The sequence below is a fragment of the Thalassophryne amazonica genome, unplaced genomic scaffold (assembly GCF_902500255.1).
Source record: "Thalassophryne amazonica unplaced genomic scaffold, fThaAma1.1, whole genome shotgun sequence".
In the NCBI taxonomy this organism is placed as follows: domain Eukaryota; kingdom Metazoa; phylum Chordata; class Actinopteri; order Batrachoidiformes; family Batrachoididae; genus Thalassophryne; species Thalassophryne amazonica.
Window position 1 is genome coordinate 50965 of NW_022986280.1, and position 19379 is coordinate 70343.

General features: G+C 45.4%; 2 protein-coding genes across 4 annotated transcripts in view; one reads left to right on the top strand and one right to left on the bottom strand.

Annotated features, from left to right (window-relative positions):
- The window catches only part of LOC117505963 (MOB-like protein phocein), a 53983-nt gene extending 44830 nt beyond the window's left edge, over positions 1-9153 (bottom strand). Inside the window, exons 1-4 of one of the 2 annotated variants that reach the window (XM_034165507.1) lie at positions 9073-9153; positions 1951-2106; positions 1787-1876; positions 1500-1705 (exon numbers count right to left, since the gene is read on the bottom strand). In XM_034165507.1, the coding sequence (XP_034021398.1) occupies positions 1655-1705; positions 1787-1876; positions 1951-2106; positions 9073-9075 (300 nt within the window). In that variant the 5' untranslated portion in view covers positions 9076-9153 and the 3' untranslated portion in view covers positions 1500-1654. Of the gene's footprint in view, positions 1-1499; positions 1706-1786; positions 1877-1950; positions 2107-9072 lie in introns of those variants that run through there. The other variant, XM_034165508.1, reaches the window with a different exon arrangement.
- A 350-nt stretch (positions 9154-9503) lies between these two features.
- hspd1 (heat shock 60 protein 1) lies at positions 9504-17709 on the top strand. Of its 2 annotated transcripts, none has more exons than XM_034165510.1 (11): positions 9504-9648; positions 12472-12668; positions 12784-13119; positions 13384-13479; positions 14212-14305; positions 14584-14752; positions 14833-14932; positions 15128-15373; positions 15454-15628; positions 16310-16488; positions 17157-17709. In XM_034165510.1, the coding sequence occupies exons 2-11, from the start codon at positions 12495-12497 to the stop codon at positions 17310-17312; spliced, it is 1725 nt and encodes a 574-aa protein (XP_034021401.1). In that variant the 5' UTR covers positions 9504-9648; positions 12472-12494; the 3' UTR covers positions 17313-17709. The 2 variants fall into 2 exon arrangements, with proteins under 2 accessions (XP_034021401.1, XP_034021400.1); XM_034165509.1 differs by having other exon boundaries at positions 9505-9641; positions 12465-12668.
- The last annotated feature ends 1670 nt before the right edge of the window (positions 17710-19379 follow it).

The following is a 19379-nucleotide window of genomic DNA, read 5'->3' on the forward strand; positions in this document are numbered from 1 at the left end:
ATGAACCTTGAAATTGTCAGTGCTTCATGAGTTATCTGAAGGGCTGATGGTTCAGTTCTTGAGTCTGACACTGAAACACATTTTTTAGATGATGCCTAACTTTTACTGATTCAACAGTTAAGAGGAAAGAGGCGGAATTCACTGATGGATGATTTTTTTTTATGCACGTAATTATCAATGTTTGACATTTTAAGTCTCACCTCAAAAACAATTTCAGGATCGTCACATTCTGCGTTCTGAATATTACTTTTTTTTTCTAGCCAGAAAGCTGCTGGTCTCTTAATAGGAATTCACTCAATCTTCAACGCTTACTCCAATTAAGGGTCATGGGGGTGGAGCCTATCCCAGCAGTCACAGGGCGTGAGGCGGGGTTGACCCGGGACAGGACACCAGTCTGTCACCTGTAGACAAACACATTCACACCTACAGACATGTGTTTGGATGTGGAAGCCGGAGCACCTGGAGAGAAGCTACGCAAACTCCACACAGAAAGGCCACAGGCAGAAATCAAACCCATGACCTTCTTGCTGTGGGGCAACAGTGCTAACCACTAATCCACCGTGCTGCTTCCTTAATAGGAATTCAATAAATAATATTGCAGAGTTCAGCCAAAGATTCAGGATCTGATAAACAGATCTCAGGTCAGGTATCACCAACCAGTCAGTCCCACACATCATCTCTGAGCATCAACAGCAGTTCACCCATTATCACGTTTCTGCTTCAAACAGCCTCCAATCAGACATATCTGAAGCTTTTGTACAATCATTTCCACATAAATTCAGCATTATTTCATCATAAAAAACAGAGGAAGTGATGAGAGCGCAGCAGCTGTACGGCAGACGTCTGATGTGCTGCTGCGCCTACATCATTTCAGAGCGTCAGCAGCGATTCACAGATTATCACGTTTCTGCTTCAAGATGACTTTAGAACAATTTAAGAGGTTTTACTTTGTCATCTGATGGTTAATAATCACATTAATCCATTTGATCGCTTTGGGTGTAGAGAGTCAGACTCAGAGAGTTAGACTCAGACCCATGCACAATGAAGGCAGGGTGGACTGATTTAATTTTTTTTTTTTTTTGAGGGGACCATTCACACCAGTTCCTCCAAATGATTCAGGGTACGTAAACATTTGTTTTGAAAGTTCTTCAAAATCACAGCGGAACGAATCCAACAGCTGAGTGTTTACAGTAAATAATCTCATCCAGATTTAGCAGTTCTGACCCCAGTCCAACGAGGTCCACACATTCCGGGTGGAGAAACAAACCCAAACAGTGAAATGTCCCAGATCTGAGTGTCTCTCAGACAACGTGAAGACATTATGTCAAACTGAACTCGTGTCTCAGCAACTTCAGTGGATTTCCCCTTAAAGAAAAGCAGCTGAGATTTGACCCCACGGGACCATTTGGACATGAATAACAATCATTTATATGTAATTATGCATCACATCAGTTGAGTTTGTCTTCTGAGGACACTGGAACAGAGTTCGACTCAGCTTTTTTCTGAAGTTACCAGAGACAACGTGGAGTCTTTATTCTGTAACAAAATGCACTTGGAATTATTTACAATCACTATAAGATAGAAAAAGAAAAAAAAGACAGCTGGGACAACTGTGTCTTCAACAAGGGGATTGACAGGAACTGCCGTGAAGGACTCAGTCCACATATTTACCCAGGATGTCACCATCTCGGAACAGAAAATAGTCCTGAAGGCACATTGAAAATGTTAGTCCAGCTTGAAGAATGAAGACGTAAAAGAATAAATAAATAAATAATAAATCCCGAACCTGGTCATCCAGGGTGACTTTAGTTCCACCGTACTCCGGCAGAAGGACTTTCTCACCAACCTTCACACTCACGGGCTGCATGTGGCCTTTCTGGAGGAGGACGTCACAGTCATTAGGGTTTTACACGTGAAACACGCAGCAGGAGGACAACGAGGACTCAGTACCTGGTTGACGGCTCCAGGTCCCACTGCCACCACGGTGGCCTGCAGGACTTTGCCTTGAGACTTCTCCGGCAGCATGATGCCTCCTTTTGTTACTGTCTCTGCTGTGAAGCGCTCCACCAGCACCCGGTCAAACAGGGGCAAGAACTTCCTGAAGGCCTACGAGAAAGGAAACAAAACACCGCTCAAAGACCTGTCACAAGCAAACAGCCACTAGGGGGCTGTACGGAGTAAAGACAGGCCTTGTGGGAGGGGGGACGTCCTGTCCAACATGTGCCTGTCTGCAGGTGTTCTTTCCCAGTGGTCAGATGGTTTGGTTGAATTAAAACCAGGATGCTGTTTATTAGTTAGAACCCCATCAGTCATCAGGGTGTCCTGGCAGCTTCTCACACACTCACACTTCAGTTTTCAGGAAGTCCTGCTCCAGACCAGGGCTGTGAAATGAAAACTGCGAAATCCGAGGAAAATTTGCAGGGGGTCTGGGGGGCACGGGCCCCCAGGAGCCGGGGTCTCGGGCCCCGTGGGATCCCAGAAACCAAAATTATTTTTTAATCTAATGATACATTTTCAGCATCTCTTGGAACAAAAAGTCTCAAAATTAGTGCAGATTTAAATGACCCTGTATTCAACCTTTCATTTGAACCAGCAGGTGATGTTGAAATAACAGAATATGATGTGGAAGTAGGACCTGGAATGATTTTCCTTTTAATTGTAAACCAAACTCAGGACAATTAAACTACATGAAATTCATGAAGACTGAAAAGACTGTTACAGCATTTCAAAAACCACAGCTAAAGATTGCAGAATATTTGGAAAATCAGGGTAAAATATCAATAACATACGAGGGCTGTCCATAAAGTATAGGTCCTTTTTATTTTTTTCAAAAACTATATGGATTTCATTCATGTTTTTACGTCAGACATGCTTCAACCCTCGTGCGCATGCGTGAGTTTTTCCACGCCTGTCGGTGACGTCATTCGCCTGTGAGCACTCCTTGTGGGAGGAGTCGTCCAGCCCCTCGTCGGAATTCCTTTGTCTGAGAAGTTGCTGAGAGACTGGCGCTTTGTTTGATCAAAAATTTTTCTAAACCTGTGAGACACATCGAAGTGGACACGGTTCGAAAAATTAAGCTGGTTTTCAGTGAAAATTTTAACAGCTGGTGAGAGATTTTGAGGTGATTCTGTCGCTTTAAGGACTTTTCACGGTGCGAGACATCGCGCTGCGATCTCAGGCGCCGTCATCAGCCTGTTTCAAGCTGAAAACCTCCACATTTCAGGCTCTATTGATCCAGGACGTCGTGAGAGAACAGAGAAGTTTCAGAAGAAGTCGGTTTCAGCATTTTATCCGGATATTCCACTGTTAAAGGAGGTTTTTTTAATGAAAGACGTGCGGACGGGTCCGCGCGGCGGCACAGGAAAAACACCTCCGTGTTGATAACCATTTGTTAAAATCCAGTTGGCTTTTGATGGCTTTCAGTGGAGTGAGTATATGAGAAATTGTTTATCAGCTGGAGATGTTCCAACTTGTCCTCAAGGCTTCCAACAGAGGTGTTTTTCCTGTGGCGGAGCGTCGCGGCGGCTGCGAGCCGACGCTGCAATCCGCCCGCACGTCTTTCATTAAAAAAAATCTCCTTTAACAGTGGAATATCCGGATAAAATGCTGAAACCGACTTCTTCTGAAACTTCTCTGTTCTCTCACGACGTCCTGGATCAATAGAGCCTGAAATGTGGAGGTTTTCAGCTTGAAACAGGCTGACGACGGCGCCTGAGAGCGCTGTGCGACGTCTCGCACTGTGAAAAGTCCTTAAAGCGACAGAATCACCTCAAAATCTCTCACCAGCTGTTAAAATTTTCACTGAAAACCAGCTTAATTTTTCGAACCGTGTCCACTTTGATGTGTCTCACAGGTTTAGAAAAAAGTTTGATCAAACAAAGCGCCAGTCTGTCAGCAACTTCTCAGACAAAGGAATTCCGACGAGGGGCTGGACGACTCCTCCCACAAGGAGTGCTCACAGGTGAATGACGTCACCGACAGGCGTGGAAAAACTCACGCATGCGCACGAGAGTTCATGCATGTCTAACGTAAAAACATATGAATGAAATCCATATAGTTTTTGAAAAAAATAAAAAGGACCGTTACTTTACGGACAGACCTCGTATACCAGGGGTGCTCAAGTTTGGTCCTCGAGAGCCACCTTCCTGACACTCTTAGTTGTCTCCCTGCTCCAACACCTGAATCCAATTAAAGACTCATTAAAAGTCTGCTAACGAGTCTCATTGGATTCAGGTGTTGGAGCAGGGAGACAACTAAGAGTGTCAGGAAGGTGGCTCTCGAGGACCAAACTTGAGCACCCCAACATACATTATAGCAAAAAGCAACGTTCTTGTGTAAATTCCTGTAAATCCATTCAAAGCCACAGTGTCTTTTTTCCAATCAAAGGCTGTTCATTTTTCAGAGAGAAAAATTCTTACCGTGTTTCCTGAGAGGGCAAAGTTCACTTTTTCCGTTTTTTTTTTTTTTTTAATCTTTCAGATGTGTTGATGAAGCCAGCGACGATTCCACAGATTCTTGTCCTTATCAGACTTTGTCAAACCGTCTTTCTCACCATCTTCTCTCTGTGCAACGTCGCTCCGTGACACAGACAGGCTGCACAAGTCTTCTTTTAAAAACTTTGGAGCTCTAAAGGTTTGCAATGTCCACATGCTACCTTCAGCTTTAGCTTTGTGCAGAAGACACACAGCGTCGCCGCAGCAACCAACCAGTCTCACTTTACGACAACCGTCTCAACAGCCAGGCTTTTTTCTCCTTGAAACTCTGCGGATCCGAGGACACTTATTTGTATCTATAACACACAGATCAGTGTCTGCAGACTGCCGCGGTCTCATAAAACTTGTACAATGTCGTAAAAAAAAAACAAAAAAACAAAAAAAACTTTGTGATAGACATTTTAAAAACTCTGACGATCACAATTACAGAGTTAAACACTAACCCCGCCCACCATAATGAAATCTGCGGAATTTCGTGGATCCGCGGAGTTTTCACAGCCCTGCTCCAGACACATTTACTGCATCGAGCACTTTACATTTCTTAGTAACTAGCCTTTCTGTCCATCATTTACCTGTATTTTGACATGCTTGGTGCCAGAAAGTTACATTGGATCCAAAAGGATCCAAAAAGGCTAGGACCAAAAGTTATATTAGATCGGTTCCCACTGACCAATAGCGTTAGAGCTTACTGCTAACAGCTAGCCAATCAGAGCGCGGCATACAAAGATCAGGAACTAGCTGACAGACGCTGGTTGAAAAAAAATGGCAACATACATAACAGCAGAAAATCGTCTGCCGGCGAGGTTTGCTGAATTCACAGAGGAGGAACTGGTGGAAATATTGAACCCCAAGGATGCCAAAAACACTAAGAAGGTAGACAAGAATGTTACTGACGTTTTAGAAGTATTCATATGCTGTTCACAACAAAATAAATTGATCTAATTTACTTGACTCTTTGTTGTTTGCTTAATTTCGGAGGGGGTGGAGAACATGATCGATGGCATGTCGTCAACATAGACACCTCGTCCAATATAACTGGACTCTTTACCATCCACTATTTGTATAATATATATATACACATACTTTAAATGTGCAATAAGTCCATTTCAGACGATCAGCGTAAACACTCTCTCTTAAAAGGCTTTATTTTACTCAGCGTGCAGCTTTGTAGCGTCACCTGCTACACTGATTAGCTCTTACATTAGTTATGCTCTATGGTCTTCTCCATGTTTTGTGGGAGCGTTACAGCGCCACATACAGGCCTGGTGTATGTACTACAGTGTTAAATGAAGCCTCAAGGCACAGAATTTGCCTCGAACATTAGGGATGCACCAATACCACTTTTTTCCAGACCAAGTACATACATTTGGGTACTCGTTGATACCGAGTACCAATACAAATCCTTAATGACACCATGACAGTTTTATGATGACTTTGAAAACATGTTTTATTCATTAGTTGTTCCTTACTTTTTGACTCTAACTGCTCCCAATATCATTAGCTTTGTTTTTATTAATCATTTCACTTAAATCCTGTAACTTCACTTTTTGACTACAACAAATTGTCCTTTAACATTAACCGCGTGTTTCTTAAACATGACACTGAGTCATCCCACTGAAATGTAACTTCAGCACAACAAAATACACAGGAACTGAACTGAAACTGTCCATCACTAACTTTACTTATGTCTGTGACGACTAAAAGCCTTTTATGAAAATGTGAGGGCAGATTCTTTTTGATGAAAAGCCTCTCTCTTGCGTTAATTCTGTTTTTATCTTCAATGTGTGACACTGAGCTAAGCAGACTTTCATTCACTCTCCACACTATTTTTTCACTTTTAATTAAATACGTACCGGTAACATACACAAATACAAACCATAATCTCTCCCCCCCCCCCCCCAAGGTGGAACATGTAATATTGATGAGCAAGGCATGTGCACGCACACACACACTGTTGAGTGGCATGTCCGCGACACGCAGAGGCAAAATGGAGTAATTTTAACATTATTTTACTTTTTCTTTGTGGATCATGGAATAATTTCCCTCACGTTCACAGAATCGCCCGCTGTCTGAATCTTCATGTCTGACATCAAACATGCACCTAGCGATAGTTGACCGGATCTCCTTGCTGATTGGCTAGTTCAAATGACATCACGGTAGAGTTTATTTCAACATGGCGGCACCCTCTGCAAAGTTGAACTGGACGATATGATGCTGTAAAAATGGCAAACCAGCAAAATGGTGGGATGCACTGTTTTGCCAGCCATCTAAATTTATTCACGACGGGACTGAACGGAACGGCCGGGAGGGAACTTAAAGGCGATCGGAGTTTAAGATCTCCTCATTTCACATTCATGATAGTAACTCGATATTGGTGATTTTCATTATTGAAAATCAGGGGTGGACTGATCGAAGGTTTTGCAGACACGACACTGACAGAAAAAAGAAAAGGATAAACACACGTGCCGACGTGGACTTTTTAATTTTAATTTATTTCCTTTATATAGCGCCAAATCACAACAGAGTTGCCTCAAGGCGCTTCACACAGCTAAGGTCTAACCTTACTAACCCCCAGAGCAACAGTGGTAAGGAAAACTCCCTCTGAGGAAGAAACCTCAAGCAGATCAGACTCAAAGGGGTGACCCTCTGCTTGGGCCATGATACAAACATAAATTACAGAAATAATTCACAGAACAATTCACGGCCGAATATACACTAAAAGACCGAGAATTTAGGTGAAATTGAGGCCGCAGCACGCTCCGTTTACTAATAACATGAGTTAAAAGAGTAAAAAGTGTAAACAAAACTGTACCAGTATGCTAGCCATATGAAAGGGAAACTAAGTGCGTCTTAAGTCTGGACTTGAAAGTCTCCACCGAATCTGATTGTTGTATTGATGCAGGGAGATCATTCCACAGAACAGGGGCACGATAAGAGAAAACTCTATGACCCACAGACTTCTTATTCACCTTACGGACACAAAGTACACCTGCACCCTGAGAACGTAAAGGTCGGTACGTAAGGTTTAATTAGGTCAGCTAGGTAGGAGGGTGCCAGTCCATGAATAATTTTATAGGTTAGTAGCAGAACCTTAAAATCTGATCTCACTGGGACAGGAAGCCAGTGAAGAGACGCCAAAATGGGTGTAATGTGGTCAAACTTTCTGCTTCATGTCAAAAGTCTGGCTGCAGCATTTTGAACAAATTGGAGACCCCTAATGCTAGATTGCGGTAAACCAGAAAATAGAACATTGCAGTAGTCCAATCTAGAAGAGACAAATGCATGGATCAGGGTCTCAGCATCAGCCCTAGACAGGATGGGACGAATCTTAGCTATATTTCTTGGCAGGTGGAAGAAAGCAGTCCTAGTAATATTTCTAATGTGGAGGCCAAAGGACAACAAAGGATCAAAAATTACCCCAAGGTTCCTCACTTTGTCAGTGTGATGTATGACACATGAGCCGAGGCTGAGGATTAACTGGTCAAATTGATGCCGATGTCTCACTGGACCAAGAACCATCATTTCAGTCTTATCATAGTTTAAAAGTAGGAAGTTTCTAGTCATCCAACTTCTCACTGATGCAAGGCAATCTTCTAAGGATTTTATGTGAACAAGATTACCAGCAGTTATCGGCATACATACTTCTGGACTTCTGTATTTTTGTTTTTAATCTGTCTTGAATTTGCAGGTTTTGTTTATCATCCTACACAGAAAATTACCAAGACTGCAAAAATTATTTCCACCACGTGGCAAAAAGCGCTGGTGGACATAATTTTGGGCGTGGCAGTGGAAATAATTTCGGGCACGGCTATACCACGTTTCTGAGCTGCTTTTAGCGCCGGAGAATCCCTCCGGCAGTAGGTGGCTTTCTGTTCCGATTCAAATGACTTCATGGCACCAAAAATGGCATTTAAAGATGAAAAATTAGCACCTACACTCAATGCCGAGGGCGCCGCAACACTCGATGCCGAGGGCACCGCCATGTTGAAATACCCTCTACGATGACGTCATTTGAACTTGCCAATCAGCAAGGCGATCCGGTCAAAATACACTCCATAACATTAAACAGTAAGGAGCCCTGCAGATGTATCAATGTTACTCAGCATCAGTGTGGGTACCTGGTTCGAGTCCACGTTCAGTCTAGATCCGGTTCTGTTTGGACTCAAAAACTAAACCACCGACAAAACAGCCGTTCAGACATTTAGCTTTTTTAAAACATCCACGAGGATTTTACCAACATGTCTCTGAGGCTCTGGACAACCTGAGGCCTGCAAAGACCAGAACGGAACCAGTCTGGATCCAGACTAAAGCCGAGTCCAAGTTTTTAGTCTGGATCCAGACTAAAGCCGAGTCCAAGTTTTTAGTCTGGATCCAGACTAAAGACTTGGACTTTTGACGGCATCCACGCCTCAGAACCCGGTTCAGAGCTATCAGATCCGGATTGTCTGACCCCGGCTGACCTTGTCACATATCTAATCCGGATCCGAGTTGACCTCGTCAGTGATTTAAACTAAAATAAGCTAAATTAGCACCTTGCCGTATTAAACTCGACGTTTTTCCGATTAAGATAAAATCTCACCATGTGTGCAGCGGTCGAGGTCGTCGTGGAGTCGCGCGCGTGGATCTGAGGCTCCACGTGAGGAAAGCGCCAGAAAACCAGCTCTGCGCACGCGCACTTTCTACCGGAAGCTTCTAGAATAAAGTTATAAAGTTTCTCAGTCAAGGTTAACCATATTCACACAATCTGCTCGCTGACTATGAGTTTTATACTTAAACATCTTTTTTAAAATCAACGCACAAAGACAAAGATGAACTTTTTTTTTCCTTTTATCAACACGAGAAAATTCTGGAAGCGGGACCCCGGGATCGAGCATGGATCAATATTACGCGTGTAACGGCGGTAACGGCCGGGCCGTTCGTCACGTGACTGAGCGGTGTCACCGGTCATCGTAAATCCGAGTAGGTCGAAGTTTATCTGACGCAGAAACGTCACCTGGCGCTATTATTTAGACAAGTTTATTTGACTATCCACGGTTGGGGGCGGGCCGGTAAATGACCCGGATGTGATCGCGCACGTGCAGTCTGGGTCAGCCTCGGATCGGTTCGGATCTTCTGTGATCTTGCGCGCATCAAATACCCGCTTTTAAGGTGAGTCCCCGAGAAACGGTACGTTACGGAGCTAACGTCTGGAACAACCGTTAATTAACCGACACATATTCTATCTGCGGCGCGGGATGATGTAACGTTTGGTTTCAGAACTGACCCGGTTCGTCCGGTTTTCGTTAAACTTCACAGGTGTCGATCATTTATCGATACACTGCTGATTGACGCCGGCGGTGTCGTGTATTGATCCGGTATCGGTAATTGATTGGGGCACGTGGTGTCGGGGTTTGACCTTGTAACTAGTGACCCGCGGAGCCACGTGGGGAGAACACGTTCACACAAACGGCTGAAGTGAAAAAGTAATGTTTTCACCTGTAAAGTGTCAGAAAAGGTTGGTGTTGATGTTCCGCAGTGGAAGCAGATCAGATCCACGTTTTCAGACTGAAGACCTTCTGGTGTGTGTGTGTGTGTGTGTGTGTGTGTGTGTGTGTGTGTGTGTGTGTGTGTGTGTGTGTGTGTGTGTGTGTGTTAAAGCATATAACTCCATGAACTGGACAAAAATCCGAATTGATGTGAACTGAAACCTGTTAACTGACGTGCTTAATGTTATGTCAGTAAAAATCACACCTTTAAACAGTTCACTTCATATTCATTCTGTCTTCCATATGTAAGCAATACCATTTGTGACCACTAGGGGGACACTGCTGTTTTTAAGGCGGTGTTTGCCTTTCCAGGGGCCTCATGTATAAAGGTCATGCATAAAAACATGGCATCCGTCCGTCTCCACACTAATCTTCAGACGTATCAAAAGTGAAATCACAGTGGAAATGTGCGGTGCGTCATGCACAAATCCTCGCTGGCATTTGTACGTTTCTAAAGCTGTTCCTCTGCCGACATGTAGAAGTGATGCTGGAAACCGTTAATAGTGTGAAAACATGAAGTCATGAGTGATGTGCACATCAGAGACACACTGATGAACAACTAACACACCCACGTGTTTGCAGTTATATGGGTGGATATAAAAACATGAGCAAAGTGATGAGTAAAATGGCGCTAACAGTGGCTGTGTTAGTGTTGTTAGAGGACCTTCCAAATAGCACAATCTGATGTGAGCATGTATTCAGGGAACAAAAGGATTTACTTACAAATGACAATAATTGGCTCATCAGCTGATTTTGATTACCAAGGCCACTGTTACTGGAGTTGTACGCAGAACACAGCCGGCCCAGAGTGCAATACTGTGAGGAGCCAGGGGTTGTCTGTGTGCACACAGGTGCTGACCACACTGGGCTTCCTGGAAACGGGCATTCGAGCGGGAGCTGGCTGATCGGTCTCAGGAGTGTGCCAGTCAACCTTGAGCCGAGCCATGCCAGCTGTGTGGAATGTAGTCATCCAAATGTCATCCAGGTACATCACATTCCAACATTAAAGTACAATTTCCAGCGAGAGTCGGTTTCCCAAATATAATCGGAGCTGTTAACTGCACACATATTGCTATGAAGGTGCCAACACATGATGAATTTGTTTTTGTTTTAAGGAAACATTTTAATTCCATCAATGTTCACATCATATGTGATGCACAAATGTACTGGGTTGGCAACAGATGGAGGCTGGCACAGTGCACAATGGGTGGCTGACTAGTGAGGAAATACTTTATTTGTGTAATTGTTCTGAATGAAACCAGCACAGGCACGTTTGGGCATGTGCACAATCAAATATGTTTTTTATTGTTAATGTGTTTGGGTTTTTTCTTGGTGGTGAAACTAGAGCTGCAGATTCTTAACAGGCGCCTGATTGTCTCCCTGTGTTCAGTATTTGGTGTAAATTTGGGGATGTCACACACTTGAGTGTGTGTGCGCTGCTCTGAGCTGACAGCAGACACTTCCACAAACATTTCTCCCATTTCATGTTTATTTTTTGACAGGGAACCAAATAAACTATGCCTGCGTGTCTCCACGTCATATTATTTCTTCTGTGTTCATGTTGACTGATCTGACTGAGGGGGAATCCCAGCTCCGAAAGCCTGTTTACATGAATTTGCATATTTAAATAGGGGTGTGAAGAGGGAGGAGCTTGGTGCATGTGCACTCAATTCCACCGTGATTGCGATGTATGAATGGAACATGCTAGGACCAATGCGTATGCACTCTTTTATACATCTGGGTATTTTTGTGCTTATGCCAGTGTCTGGGTTTTAGCGTACGCCATGTTTCAGTTGGAAATTCATGCAAGTCTTTGTACATGAGGCCCCTGGTCCTTGGAACTTATGTACTGCACATAATGAGGCCAGTCAGGTGTGTTTCATCATTCAGCCGGTGTTCTGATGAGATGTCATTCCCGTCGTCCCGACTCCTTGGTGGCCTCTCTAGGGAGGTGTTCCAGGCATGTCCAATGTTAAAGAGGCCCCGAGGACGACTGGCTGGTCCCTGCCTCCTCTGTGCACATGGAAAAGGAAACGCAGCAGTGAAGTCAAGTCACTTCCAGGCAAACTCTGACGTGTCACATGTGGTCAGGACATTTTTCTTTTCTTTTTTTTTTTTTTTTTTTCCTGTTCTGGTTTAAATTTGTGTGTCAGTGGGGGAAAAAAAACATTTAACACCTGAGCTAAAAACTGTTTATGGACAGAATTTTATGTGGTGAAAATAAATATGCATAAAATATGCACAGTAGTAAATAAAGAGGCGGGAACCAGCCTGTCTTGTGTTTATGTGAGCCAGTCGGAAACACTTGGTGCAAACAAATGAATGGCTGAAAGCTGCGCTTCGAGTTTTCAGTCAACCAGGTCTGAATTGATGTTTGGAGCTTGTTGACAGTCATTTTTGGGGCCTGTTGATGGTCATTAATGTCATTTTATTTGTTTGTTTTTAGGTCACTTTCTTCCTTGTGGTGACAGCAGAGATGTTTCGTCTACCAGCAGTCATGAGGCAGGTCAGACCCGTGTGCCGGGCTCTGGCTCCTCACCTCACACGAGCTTATGCTAAGGATGTGAAGTTTGGTGCTGACGCTCGCGCCCTCATGCTGCAGGGCGTGGACCTGCTGGCTGACGCCGTGGCAATTACCATGGGTCCAAAGGTACCGAGGGTTCTCTCAGCCTCCTGGCCTGGCTTTTACTCCTCATAAAACATTTGTCTATGCCCAGTTGTTGAAAACCATCAGTGGGTAATTTGTGTCATGCTTCATGTTCCAGGGCCGCACTGTCATCATTGAGCAGAGCTGGGGCAGCCCGAAGGTCACCAAGGATGGAGTGACTGTAGCCAAGAGCATTGACCTCAAGGACAAGTACAAGAACATTGGGGCCAAGCTGGTGCAGGATGTTGCCAACAACACCAACGAGGAAGCAGGTGATGGCACCACCGCTGCCACAGTCCTGGCACGCGCCATCGCCAGAGAGGGCTTTGATAGCATTAGCAAAGGCGCTAACCCAGTGGAGATCCGCCGCGGTGTCATGATGGCTGTAGAAACGATCATCGGTGAGCTGAAGAAGCTCTCCAAACCCGTGACCACACCTGAGGAGATTGCACAGGTAGATGTCTTTAAACACGCCGATGCCTCCAATAAACCATGAGAACTTTTTGTCAACCATCTTTGGACCACTGGCAAGTTTCCTGTTGGTTTTGGTCCTGGAGGTGGAAGTGGATTAGCTCAGCAGACAGTTGTCCAGTTAATTTTGTTCCTCAAAAGTAGAGAAAATGACAGCAATGTGTCGTTTCTGCTCCAGTCACCTGATTTGGCTGTAAATGTGTTTGGGCCTAACTGTAAAGCAGTGATGTCATTTCCTGTCATTCAGGTTGCTACCATCTCAGCTAATGGTGACATAGAAGTGGGTAAGATCATATCGGACGCGATGAAGAAAGTGGGCCGTAAAGGAGTTATCACTGTCAAGGTAAGACTCAGTTACAAAAACATTGAAATGCTTGGCCACACCCACATTTCAAAGTGTCAGTCATGGAGATAAAATGTTACATCAATCAATAAAATATCTGAAGACATTTGTGTAAAGCAGTCAGTTTTCCAGTGTGTTAGTGTGATGTTGAAACTTTGACCTGGACCTCTGATCCTCACTAAAATCACTTTGTCACATCCTTCGTCATGGCGTCGTTTGACCAGAATCACATGAACTCTTTGGAGAATGTCTTGCTATCATAAACAATGCTACATAGGGACTGAAGCTAACAAAAAAGTATGTTATCTGTAAATTGTCAACTTCCAACAACTAATCAGGAAAACTGATTATTGAAGAACTATCAGTGACTTAAATGATCAGCGATGTTGTCTTTGTTTTTGCGTTGGATCTGGCCTGGGTCAGGCCGGTCTTACCCACGTTCCACCTCTTAACCTGTTTATGGATAAGGAGCTGGGAGTTGGCGGAGTTGTTTTCCCAAGGCAGCGACATTTGGAACCTCCCGTTTGAGCTCCAAAGCCACTGTAGACCCCTGTGTATGACGTCACAGAGGGTTTGTCCAGCCTGTGGCCAGAACCAATCAGCTGTCAGGATGCTGATTATTCAGACACGTTTGTTACATTTTCGGATTGAGGTTTGTTATTGGCCTGTTTCAGTCGTATCTGGAGAAGTTGATCAGCTCACTGATGTTGTGGGTTCACGCTTTGTCTTCAGGACGGAAAGACGCTGCACGATGAGCTGGAGATCATCGAGGGTATGAAGTTTGACCGTGGTTACATCTCGCCTTACTTCATCAACACTGCCAAAGGTGAGCTGGAGCAGGTTAGCAGGGGGCGGGGCTGCTGCCATGTTAAACTTCCATCTGTCTGTTGGCGAGGTCACATGATGCTGTGTGAACGCTATGTGCTTGGGTGGGCGTGACTTTGGGTCTGATGAGATGAGTGACTGAAATTAGAAATAGTGATGGGAGGGATCTAATTTTTTAAGTGGGCTCAGTGGACATGATGTCACACAAGTGTCCCCATGTAGACAAGATCAAACTTCACTGTTGCTGTCGTGATGACGATGGTCCTGTTCTGGTTCCAGGTCAGAAGTGTGAGTTCCAGGACGCCTATCTGCTGCTGAGCGAGAAGAAGATCTCCAGTGTCCAGAGCATTGTTCCTGCCCTGGAGATTGCAAACCAGCACCGCAAACCGCTCGTCATCGTGGCTGAGGACGTGGACGGAGAGGCCCTCACCACCCTGGTTCTCAACAGGTACCTTCACGGACCTCTAGGTCTTACTTAGCCATTAAGGAGCTTGGCAGTTCAAAGAGTGACTCCTGGTTGACTTTCAGGCTGAAGGTGGGCCTGCAGGTGGTGGCAGTCAAAGCTCCAGGCTTTGGAGACAACAGGAAGAACCAGCTGAAGGACATGGCCATCGCCACCGGGGGCACTGTAGGTTCACTCCAGTCCCAAATCATTTCAGACCTTGGTGTGTCCATTACGTTATTAGTTCTTCTTTGAAGGTGGCTCTGTAGTGTGGTGCATGCTGCACCATTGCCTGCTCCCTGAACTATAAACTCTGCAGTTGATTAGATGGTTTTGACCTTTCTGTGACCTTTGTGGTCTGGCGTCGTCTCCTGCTCACAGGTGTTTGGAGATGAAGCCCTGGGCTTGGCTCTGGAGGACATCCAGGCTCATGACTTCGGTAAGGTGGGAGAGGTTCAAGTGACTAAAGACGACACTCTGCTGCTGAAGGGAGGCGGCAGCGCTGCAGACATCGAAAAACGGGCGGCAGAGATTGTCGAGCAGTTGGAGAACACCACCAGTGACTATGAGAAGGAGAAGCTCAATGAGAGGCTGGCCAAGCTTTCCGATGGCGTGGCCGTGCTCAAGGTGGGTTTGTGTTGGTGCTTCACAGTACTGCCACCTTCAGGTTCTCTGAAGGGAAGACTGACACGGATGCTGCATTTCAGGTTGGAGGAACGAGTGACGTGGAGGTGAACGAGAAGAAAGATCGTGTGACTGACGCGCTGAACGCTACAAGGGCGGCCGTGGAGGAGGGCATTGTGCCGGGTGGAGGCTGCGCCCTGCTGCGCTGCATCCCGTCTCTGGACAGCCTCAAAACAGCCAACAACGACCAGAAGATCGGTCAGTAAAACACGCGAGTTACGTGTCCTGTCACGTAACTCAAAGATACGCCAGTTTGTTCGACTTTAATTTTGTTGTGATGATTGTGAAGAACACTATTATATCACTGGCCTCGTAAAGTCACCCTTTAAGTGTGTGTTTGTGTGCATAAGTCATCAACATTTCAGCAGGACGCACTGCTTCTGTCCTCTTTTCTCCTGTTCTGTGCAGGAGGCGGAGTCAGACTCATATTTGCATCATTTTTAGCTTAAATAAAAACGTGACGCATCTTGAATTATTTAATTTCATTTTACTTTGTATAGGCCCATTGCTGTCTGCTTAGGGCCAATTCATATGGAGAAAAATGGCCCCTTACTTCAGGCACAGATGGGCCGTTAGCCCAGACAACCCTTTAGAAATATGAATCACTGATTTTTTTTGTGTGCGTTTCAGTTCCAGTGCTGAATATTCTTCAGAGTTAAGTTCTTGCTCTTTGAAAGGATTTACTTATATTTTTATGTGATATTTTGTTATATTTGTGGCATAAATTGGACTAAAAACAATGTTGACGATATCATGATTTCTGCAACAAAATGTCTTACTGTGACAGGCCCAGTCATCTTTGACATTTACTCTGATGCTACAGGAAATGAAATGTTTAATTTTGGTGGTAAGTGCGACTGCGTCTGTTTCTCTGCACAGGTGTGGACATCATCAGGCGGGCTCTCCGTATCCCCGCCATGACCATTGCTAAGAACGCCGGTGTGGAGGGTTCACTGGTGGTAGAGAAGATCCTGCAGAGCTCGGCTGAGATCGGGTACGACGCCATGCTGGGCGAGTACGTCAACATGGTGGAGACGGGCATCATCGACCCCACCAAGGTACGTGCAGTCTGTCCTGGAGTTCAGACAAAGCGCTGGTTACTCTTCCTGCCCCTGTTACATATGTCACAAGAGTCTAAAACCAGCTGTTTAATGTCATAGTCTTAAAGGTCGACTGAACTCTGACCCCAGCAGAGGACTCCGGCTGCAGCCGATAACCAGTCAGTCAAGTAATCAATTATGGAAATAACCATAGTAAAACCTGGCTGAAGATCATATGTTTGGTTTACACAACAGGAAGAGGGATCATCCCCCTCAAGATCCGGTCAGATTAGCTACATGCCTTCTTGGTGGGCGTGGCCAGCTTTGATTACTTGGCGTTGATGTGTTTCATGATGGAGGGCGGGAAAACCCACAGTGTGACTTTTTGCCGTATGTTTGACTGCTGACTGGAACTAGAATTCATTTGATTAGTTTCAGTCCAGTGACTCAGTGACGCTGCTCTAACCACTAGTTAGCATGCTAACATCTTCATAAGCAGTTTAATCTGGTTTTAAAAAGCTTATTTTTCAGTAACTTTTGCAAAAATATCAAACAAATGGCAAACTGAGGCATTAACAGGTTAGTTTTACGTTACATCAGCGACTGTACCACGTTAGCTTGAGGGGCGTGCGTGCGTGCGTGGCGGTGAACACTGACTCTCCCTTGCGCCCGGTTTGTCTCCACAGGTGGTGAGGACGGCGCTGCTGGACGCAGCGGGAGTCGCCTCCCTGCTGGCCACCGCTGAGGCGGTCGTCACGGAGATCCCCAAGGAGGACAAGGAGCTGCCTGGAGGCGGGATGGGCGGTGGCATGGGTGGGATGGGCGGTGGCATGGGTTTCTAAGGTTGTCACCTCAACGCGCTGTACAGACTAATGGGCGGGGCTGCGGCTGGAACAGGTACTGTGCAGGAAGCACCGCCCCCTCACTAAAAGTCTCCATTCTGATTGGTAATGAGTACGACAGTTCTGGCCATGCCTCCTCACGGGGCTTCATCCTCCTCTCTGGAGGATCCGGACCAGGAGCTCGTGCCCACACCTGCTCTACTCAAAAACTGTCGCACCAATCCAGTCCCCTTCCTGCCCAGGAAGGTCAGAGGTCATGTTGATGTGATGTTGATGTTGAAAGCGCAGCGTCTGAATGATGAGTCGATTGTTTTCTTTTCATGTTCTCTTTTTTTCCCCACCCAGCTGTTAAAATGTGAGTAATTTGATTTGATTAAACTAATTTTTGTAAAGAGGATTTTTGTGCTGCTGAGTCCAGACTCTTCCTACCTAGTGAACAGCACCACCTTCAGGGTCACCTACTTAAACCACTCTGGGCTCACTGTCACAGGGCCGAGGTGAGCTGTCCTAGAGGGTCAGTGCAGGGTCACACAGGTCAAAGGTTAAACACGGTTTGTTAAGGTGCTGAAATCAGTCTGGAGGCAGCAGAGCTGGTGCACGATGAACCAGGACGGCTTCACACCGCGTGTTGGTGTTTAACAGAAACTACGGATGTTCAGCCTGTTTGTTGGTCACTTTGGACACCAAACATTCAAACCTGATTAATTGTGAAAGCAAAACCAGTCATTTGCACAATTTGAGAATCATTTTTCAGTCAGTCTGCATCCCGGTGGCCCTGTGACAGACTGGCGTCCTGTCCAGGGTGAACCCCGCCTCACACTCTGACTGCTGGGATAGGTTCCAGCCCCTGTGACCCTTAATTGCAGTAAGCGGTTGAAGGTGAGTGAGTGTCTTGTTCAGCAGCTGCACACTTCAAAGGCTGCGGTCGTCGCGGCCCTGCTAGCCTGTCCTGTTCCAGAGGATGCTGGTGAAGCGGCCGACGTTCGCAGCCTTCTTTCTGCCAAAAATGAAGTATCCGGGGATTAAAGTTGATGGATTTTCATCAACCGGGCAGCCCAATGGCAGGTTTCATGCTGATGCAGAATCAAGGATGGATGCAAGATATTTAAATTTACCACGTTCAAAAATCAATTTTTAGAATAATGTCTCTTGCTTATTTGCCTGGCAGCAGGTCGTGTCCTGTGTGCAGGAGGAGGACCGGGGTGGGGGGTTTGAATCAATCAATCAATTTTTTTATATAGCACCAAATCACAACAAACAGTTGCCCCAAGGTGCTTTATATTGTACGGCAAGGCCATACAATAATTATGTAAAACCCCAACGGTCAAAACGACCCCCTGTGAGCAAGCACTTGGCTACAGTGGGAAGGAAAAACTCCCTTTTAACAGGAAGAAACCTCCAGCAGAACCAGGCTCAGGGAGGGGCAGTCTTCTGCTGGGACTGGTTGGGGCTGAGGGAGAGAACCAGGAAAAAGACATGCTGTGGAGGGGAGCAGAGATCGATCACTAATGATTAAATGCAGAGTGGTGCATACAGAGCAAAAAGAGAAAGAAACAGTGCATCATGGGAACCCCCCAGCAGTCTACGTCTATAGCAGCATAACTAAGGGATGGTTCAGGGTCACCTGATCCAGCCCTAACTATAAGCTTTAGCAAAAAGGAAAGTTTTAAGCCTAATCTTAAAAGTAGAGAGGGTGTCTGTCTCCCTGATCTGAATTGGGAGCTGGTTCCACAGGAGAGGAGCCTGAAAGCTGAAGGCTCTGCCTCCCATTCTACTCTTACAAACCCTAGGAACTACAAGTAAGCCTGCAGTCTGAGAGCGAAGCGCTCTATTGGGGTGATATGGTACTACGAGGTCCCTAAGATAAGATGGGACCTGATTATTCAAAACCTTATAAGTAAGAAGAAGAATTTTAAATTCTATTCTAGAATTAACAGGAAGCCAATGAAGAGAGGCCAATATGGGTGAGATATGCTCTCTCCTTCTAGTCCCCGTCAGTACTCTAGCTGCAGCATTTTGAATTAACTGAAGGCTTTTTAGGGAACTTTTAGGACAACCTGATAATAA

What these genes read in the sequence shown, in the direction of transcription:
- hspd1 (XM_034165510.1), top strand. Translation starts at nt 12,495, where the DNA reads ATGTTTCGTCTACCAGCAGTCATGAGGCAGGTCAGACCCGTGTGCCGG. An exon ending in ACCACCCTGGTTCTCAACAG is followed by an intron (nt 14,753 to 14,832) that starts GTACCTTCACGG and finishes GTTGACTTTCAG; the next exon opens with GCTGAAGGTGGGCCTGCAGG. An exon ending in CAACAACGACCAGAAGATCG is followed by an intron (nt 15,629 to 16,309) that starts GTCAGTAAAACA and finishes TTCTCTGCACAG; the next exon opens with GTGTGGACATCATCAGGCGG.